The sequence below is a fragment of the Merops nubicus genome, unplaced genomic scaffold (assembly GCF_000691845.1).
Source record: "Merops nubicus isolate BGI_N331 unplaced genomic scaffold, ASM69184v1 Scaffold52710, whole genome shotgun sequence".
In the NCBI taxonomy this organism is placed as follows: domain Eukaryota; kingdom Metazoa; phylum Chordata; class Aves; order Coraciiformes; family Meropidae; genus Merops; species Merops nubicus.
The window spans coordinates 1-7,741 of NW_008585874.1; the positions used below are offsets into that span (position 1 = coordinate 1).

Sequence of the window (7,741 nt, forward strand, 5' to 3'; positions counted from 1 at the left end):
GGCCGCTCCTCCGGCCGCAGGAGACACCCAGTCCCAGCCCTGGGGCTGACCCACACCTCCATCACTGGTGGCCAGCTCCCAGGCAGCCGTGCCCTGGGACACAGCATCACCAACCAGGAATACAAAGCAAGCAAGGAAAAGGAGAAATGAGGTAAATGGAACTTCTGTTAGAGATGCACAGAAATTGTAAACTTCCTCTCATGACAGAGGTGAAATTTGGTGGTTATAAAAGGGGACTCAACTCTGACTTCTTGAAACAACTCAGGCCAGAGTGCCAAAAGTCCCCTGAGCCCCCTAAAACCAGTGTATAACAAAGGCCCTTTGCAACGCATCAGCAGTTTCACAAGTGTGCAGAAGTGTTTGCTGAAGGGGCCTGTGCACCTTCCCTTCAGTACAGAAGGTAACAGCTTGTACCAAAAGGCAGAGTAGGACTGAAGGGCTCAGCACTCTGCTCTGGCTCCACAGCTCCCACGTTTGCCTGCTTTGCTCTGCTATGCACCACCTTTAAGGAAAACTGCAGTATAAAGAAATAATTAATACACCAAGCCACAAATTGGTTTTGGGGTTTTGGTCAGTTGGTTGTTTTGGTTGGTTTGTTTTTTTAAACCCCACAAAACAACAGGTTATCTTTGCAACAGAATTAGGACTGAGAAATAAAATCTTATGAGAATGTGTATGAAACAGGAGCCTTGAGAGCTGGGGGTTAGGGGCACTGTGGGCTTTGTGCCTCCATTTAGCAGTCATTTTAACAGACAAACAGCACTTACATTATGCTTATCAGAATGAGTTCAAAGTAATACTCTGCAAAAAGGACATTATTCTACAAAAATAGGGAGTGTGATGAACTGTCAAGAAAAATTGTCAAAAACATTCTGCAGGTTACTAGGTTCTTGTTTCCAGCCCCAGATGTATTCATCCAGACTAAGCCACCTCTATACCCTTCTACAAAACCTAGGGTACAAGGGGTAAGATTTCCTAAGCACGGAGCAATTCACTGCATCTCATTAGGGGTCAGCTGTAAACGGACAGTGAAGTTTTCTGGGCAGAGACAATCTAATAATTTCATAAAGTGCTGTGCACATTTACAGTGCTATACAAACACTGCCTTATATACAGCAAAAAAAAAAATCACTGCAGTTTTCCTTTGGCTGTTAACGTGTTCACCCTTCTAGCCTGTCTCCTGCTTTAGAGATGATTTACTAAAACCCCACCATGGCATACGGTTAAGGAGATTTCAGAGAGCAGATGGGGCACGACAAAGGCTACATGGAGCCGGTTCTTTCTCACCCAGACCCGGATGGACTTGGTTCTCTTTCCCCACCTTTGTTTTCATCAGCTGCTCTGTGGCATTTCAGCTTTCCCTTCTCCTCTCCCCCACGGCGGTGTGGTGTCAGTTCTGCTTCCCCGTCTCCTCTCTACCCTAAGGCAGCGTGGTGTCACTTTATGCTGCTCCCTTTAACCTTCCCTCCCCACCCCGAGGAGCTGGCATTGGTCCTTCGCAACACACACCGGTTACAAACACAGCAAACTTCAAATAAGGGGGGGTGGGGGGAGTAAGGGGGAAAAAAACCCCACAAACAATTAAAAAAAAAAAACTAACAACAAAACAAAAAGAACAACAAAACCTCAGCGATATGGCACCTAAACTCCAAAGTAAAACACTGGAAACAAAAGCACAAACTTGTCCTCTATCCGAAGCAGGATTCTCAGCAGAGGCTGCGGCCGAGTCTTCAGGGGCAGATGTGCCAGACAGAAGGCATGGATCAGCTTCCAGGACTGTAAAAACACAGCCTTAGGGCTTCGAATCGCTAAGTGCGCTCCTCTCCAACTTACCAGAAGATCCTTCTCACTCCAGTCCCGGGGAGGGCGCTCAGTATGGCTTGCTGTCATTCTTGGAGCGCTTGAGCTGCACTTTCAGACGCTTCATGCCGATCTGAAAGCCGTTCATGGACTGAATGGCAGCCTGTGCAGAGACAGGATTGTCGTAACTTACAAAACCTGGAGAAAGGAAAACACATCATCACGCCACGCCAAAGCTGTCCGGAATGGCTACTCACAACTGGGAAGGCAGGTACTCACAAAATAAGGAGGGCTCGCATGAAATGCCACTTTCAGAAGCTCACAACTGTTTTAGGCTCTTCACAAAAACGTCTTACTAAAAGCTCTTAGGCAAAGCACTGCTTCCTGACGTACGCGACTTCGGCCCAAATATACACAAAGCTCAGGAACTCAAAAGAATGTTTCCTCGTCTTCAGCGAAAATAAGTACTGCTGCTGTTTGCAAGAACTCATAGCTGGGAGAAAACACAGCCTGAAAACTGTTAAATCTGTACATGAAAGCTCACTAAAGATACCAAGCTGAAATAATCCTCTTGGCATTATGGGAGTCGATCCCTTCGGAGTGAAGTGGCTGCCAAGGCGGCCTGGCTCTTGCAGCACTGCTCTGATTAGGTTTAGCTAGGATGAGAAGTTGTATGTCGTTCCAGGGACAGAGCATCCCCACAATTAGCTTCTGCAGGGTTTTGAAAGAACCCATTACAAGGGTTCTAGTCAGTGGCTGGCATCACCACCCAGGGAGATCGTTCCACACGCAGGTGTTACAACCTGACGCTCAGCACACTTGGGTGTTCTCACAAAGCCTCAGATCGTCCGCATCTTTTGGCTCAAATACTAAAAAATGCACGATATTGTGTAGGCACAAAGCTCTCACAACTATAAAGAAAAGCTCACCACCTCTATTCCATCTCAAGCAATCTTCATTTATCAAAAAAGCCATAAGTTTCCAGCTCTACAGAAACACTACACCTGCTTGCGCTGGGCTTTCAAAGAGAAAAATAAACCCACTTCTTTGCCCTCTTGGCATCACAGACTTCGGCAGTGAGCTGAAAATCACCTGTGCTGATACCAAGAGTGAGCACAACAGATTCTTTTACAGTTTCAAGACAAATTTCCAACCCTGATGTGCCTCCCATCAAATACACAATAAACAGGGAAAGATCAGGGTAAGAGATGCAACCAAAGTTAGGTAGCAACTAACAGCTGAAATGGTTTTGCCATTACTAAGTGTTCACAAATCAGGAAGCAGCTTTAAAAATTGCCTTCAGAGCGTTTACAGAATATCTGTCAAATGCTCCTGTACTGTAATGTTAGCCATAATGCTTACGAAAACATTAACATAAATTATTTATAATGGTAAGGCAGTAAGTGGTATATGCAGCAATGCAAACAGTCAGCAAATCGAAGGGGCAAGAGAAGGAACTACACCTCGACTACAGTCTGTAAGCATGAGTCACAGTGGGCTATCTAGGGCCAGAACAGTGGAGTGAGGCATAATTATCCTAATTCTATGATAATAGTACAAAGTGGGCAAAAAAAAGTAGCTACAAACATCAGCAAAATACAGTTAACTGCTGGAAGAGTTCAGACCAATTTACTTACTTCTTAGGAATATAGAGAAAGAGTCACTACTTGACTGAAAAACTAGATAATATACTGTAAAAAGCCATGACTAGAAAGAGGTCACCCTTGTGCAGGTAATGATGAGACCAAACGTACCAAAACACTTGCTTAGGTTGGTCTGCTTGTCAATGAAAACCTTAGCAGAGACGACGTTTCCAAACGGCATGAACATCTGCAGCAGATCCTGATCCCCAAACTCCTGAGGGAGATGGTAGATGAACAGATTGGCTCCCTCCGGGCCTTCAAATGACAAGCAGGAACACACATTCAGAACAAGCATGGATAACAAAGGTCCAGCTCACAAAAAAAGGTGAAAGATCTGTTGAACCCTTATTTTCTAGATAAACCAATGAAACTACTGTTCACACTTCTGTGGAGTCCTCATCCTCGATTGCAGAATAAAGCAGCATGACCCTTCGCTAGGATTAATCATTCAAATACTTGTAGCTCTTTCTCACCATTTTTGCCATTTCCAGATTGTGCAAAAAAATGATTCACAGATCTTAGCTGAAATCAAAGTTGATCACTATGTTTGAGCCCCAGATGCTGAACCAAGAATGGCTACACAAAGCTCTTGGCCCAAAAAAACCTAAGTAAATCTCAACACAAAACCCAAGTAATGGCATGACTTGTCATCTGACAGATGCTCTTTTAAATACCTTCCTATATTCTCCTGGAAACTGACTCCCTCATGCTTTATTACCTTATGCAACATGTTTGATAGACTCAATCTGAATAATGAAGAGACTGGAATGAAGTATCCATGGGAAGAGGCGAAGGGCCATGAAAACCAAGTTAATCGAACCACAACTGACTCTCCAACAGCAGGATGTGTCACAGGCTGCAGACTAATACTCTCCTGCCCTCCAAGAAAATGGAAGGGTACAAAAACTGATCATTTAAGACAAGACAAATCCTGGGAGAAACCCAGGAAATCCTCTATCAAAACTACTTTGAAGAGCCCTTAGCAGTGAAGCATCACAGCTTTTCCTTTTTAATCCTCAGTAACTCTAGGATTCTAAAAAATGCTGCCAAATAAAAGCTGCAGATAGGCTGGCTGCAAGGGCTGAGCCTGCCCTTTAGAAAACCCCTCTCAAGTACTTGCAGCAAGTTCCTGCCTACCTTCTTTTTGACTTCCTGCTGCCCCAATACTCTGCTGTGTTAAGAGACTCTGGTTGTAGAGGGTGGGCAATGCAGCAGCAGCATACTGCTGGATTCCAGAATAAGCCTGCGTGAGAGCTTCCATTGTGCTGCCTGTTCCATTTGAGAGACCACCACTGCCAAGTCCTCCATTTAAGGCTGCCATTCCTGTGCAAAGAAGAAGAAATAAAGATGACTGAGTACTGTCACTGAGCCAGATCAGTTACCCTTCAAACACTCTGCTCCATCAGAAAAAGCAGGGAGCAGAAAAACACCCCCACCAGAGAACCAGCCCAGGTGGAGGAAAGCTGCTCAGCTGCTCCTCCAGCCCATCACAACTCACAGCTTACCTGCTAAGGAGCTCACGTTGAGTCCTGCCGTAGCCCCTGCCAGCGTCTGCAGTGCTCCAAGAGACGCCATGGGATTAACAGAAGAGCTGCTACTGGAGCTAGGTGATGAACCTGCTGTTAAAATAAGATCATTAAACTTCAAGAGATGGTTTTTGATCCCGATAATTCAACTTATTAAGTTATTTCTGTAGAAGATGTTAGTCAGGAACAGGTCAAGGCAATGCAGTACACTTGACATAAAAAAAACCCAAAAATCCCAAACTTGAGTGACCACACTGCTTATATCTTCAGATCCTTTCCTGCATTTTTGAAAAAGCTCTACTTCATCTTATCACCTACCCTTTGTAGCAATAATTTAAGTGTAAGACACCTACAATTTCAACAATGTACAAGTGTTGCCTAAACTTTGTAGCTGGCCACAAGGTGAGCAGCTGCAATGCCAGTTCCCTGCTGACTGAAGTGGGTAAGAATCACTTGCTACATATTAACATCTTTGCTTGAAACATCACAGAAGGTGAAAAAGACCCGAAACACAAACACTAGGGACATCTAAGCAAGCTCCCCTCAAACAGAGCATGCACTTCTCCCCCCCGCCCCCACAACAGGAGCTGCAGATGCCCAGATTGTTCTGACCCACAAAATAATTCACCATGGAAAACTGTGCTGCAGCAGCTGAGCTAGGGCCAAGAAAAACCTGGGAACATACATCCAAAATACACAGGCTGCCCTCTGTCGACTGTGCCACTAACATCTTCAACCTGGTGTACTCAGGGCCTAGCAGGCAGACCAGCAGTTGACATGGCCTGCTAAGCTCTATTGTGGGCAGAGTTAGCCCTACAGAAACAGCCAAAAAAGCCACAAGAAAAAAAGATTATCCACAAAGATTATGGACATCATAAAGAAAGAAAATAATCATATTTTTAAGACTGTACAGCAGTGGGTTTCCTGTTGGGTTTATGGACTACTCAGAAGTCTGAGGGTGGCAGTTAAGACCAGCTATGCATATTTGCTGCACAAGACAATGAAAAATATTTATGGCTTCTACACATGAAAAGACACTGACCACTGGTGCTGTACAGGCATCCTGTAGTCTGCTTTCAAGAGAAATTTATCTGTGTGACCATGAGGATAACAGAAGAACTGAAATTGGGCCATTTACATTCTCCGTTGTCTTTCTATTCCCATCAGTTACACTGTGTACCTCCATGAGAACTCTGAAAAGAGTTACCACCATCTTTTGAGCAGATTCACAAGTGCTCCTTATTCACCACTCCCTACAGGTGGCAGAACATGATCATTATTTACAGTCACAAATGATCCAGCTGCCACAGTTTTGGAATATCACTTGTCTCCACAACTCTGGACTGCTACTCTGCTTCACAAAAAAGGCCACAGCGTTTGACAGATGAGGACACGACTGAAAAAAACCCAAACACTACCACAATAAAATAGGAATGATTTGGAGAAAAAAGAACAAAGCAAAGGCTAAAGAGCAAAGTAAAAAACAACTGATGCCTTCCCTACTTCAAAAAGATTGAGATTTTAAATAAATCCATTTAGGACTCTAGCTAAAGCTGAGTAGAGAGTTATTTTAGTTTAGCTGACTTTATCAGAAATCTCTTAAAACATAACATGAAATGCTCTAGTACTGAAAACACCCAGAAAATACAATGCTGTTTGGTGGTTTGGGTTTTTATCACATATGTATATAGGAATTGCCCTACTTAGTCAGCACCCCATTTCTGATGCTAAACAACAGGGGAGCAGAAATACAGGGCAGTAACAAAGGAATGCTACCTAGGTGTAAGTCTACACACCAAGGCAGCAATTCACAAATCTAAGATTTTTTCAGCCCCGGGCAGTATCTTTGCATTACAGTTTTAATTCATAGGTTCAGTGCATTTTGAACACTGAATTGTTTGACTCTACTACATTCGAAGGCACGAGTTCTGCAGTTAAATCACGCACCACGCAAAGCAACAGCTCTTCTTATTTTTGAAGAGTCAGATGATTACTTAACCCAATACCCTGTAATGCTTGTCTTGAAATATCTAATGGCTGGTTTTTCCCTATTCATCTTCATCACAACACTAATCTATTTACACTAATGTATTTGTGGGCTTTAATTGTATCCTCCCTCCATGTCAGTCTTCTATTTTTGAGACTCCCTTGTCGCTCCTCACAGAGAAGGACTTGCACAGTTCTAGTCATCCTTCCTGTTCTTCTGGCTTTTGTGTATTATTTCAAACCAAAGAACAGCACACAGTAACTGGGATTGAAAATCAACTGAGATTTATACAAGTTCTTTACCCCATCCCTACTCTTACCATTGTTTCCGTGTAGTTTTTGGTGGGTGGTTTGGTTTTCTTGCTTGCTACAGAACATACGTTTTCTTAAATCTATGAGTAATATCTAGTCATAAAGACTAACTCTAAAGGAACTAGCTGAAAATACTTGAAAAGGTTTTTGTAAAATCTGAATAGGCAGTAGCAAAAAATAGCTAGAAAAGATAACCAAGCTTGAAGACATCAACCACACACTTGGGGCTGTAGGCGAACTGATGGAAGAGAAGTTCTTACCTAAATACAGTCCTATAGCACCCAAGCAACGAGCTAAAGAGCACAAATTCAGACAAGAAATCTGACTGAAATGTACATTACTTGCAGTAAAAGCAGAAAGACTATAATGTTTCTGGAAACAATTCTGTTGGAGGCCAAAGTCATATTTAGTCCTCACTGGACCTTTGACAGTTGTCTTTGAAATGAGGAAAAATGGAAACATGCATTAGCATTT

At 43.3% G+C, this 7,741-nt stretch overlaps 1 protein-coding gene across 1 annotated transcript; it reads right to left on the bottom strand.

The window, feature by feature from the left end:
• Positions 1-1,626: 1,626 nt before the first annotated feature.
• On the bottom strand, positions 1,627-5,053 carry LOC103780764 (CUGBP Elav-like family member 1). The gene is made up of 4 exons (XM_008948454.1): positions 4,949-5,053; positions 4,581-4,766; positions 3,555-3,698; positions 1,627-1,998 (listed from the first exon to the last, which is right to left on the bottom strand). The coding sequence occupies exons 1-4, from the start codon at positions 5,016-5,018 to the stop codon at positions 1,871-1,873; spliced, it is 528 nt and encodes a 175-aa protein (XP_008946702.1). The 5' UTR covers positions 5,019-5,053; the 3' UTR covers positions 1,627-1,870.
• Between the last annotated feature and the right edge of the window lie 2,688 nt (positions 5,054-7,741).

Coding starts and splice junctions, on each gene's coding strand:
- LOC103780764 (XM_008948454.1), bottom strand. CDS start 5,018: ATGGCGTCTCTTGGAGCACTGCAGACGCTGGCAGGGGCTACGGCAGGA. Junction 3,699..4,580: donor AGCAGGAAGTCAAAAAGAAG/GTAGGCAGGAAC, acceptor TGTCATTTGAAG/GCCCGGAGGGAGCCAATCTG. Junction 1,999..3,554: donor CAACCTAAGCAAGTGTTTTG/GTACGTTTGGTC, acceptor TCCTTTCTCCAG/GTTTTGTAAGTTACGACAAT.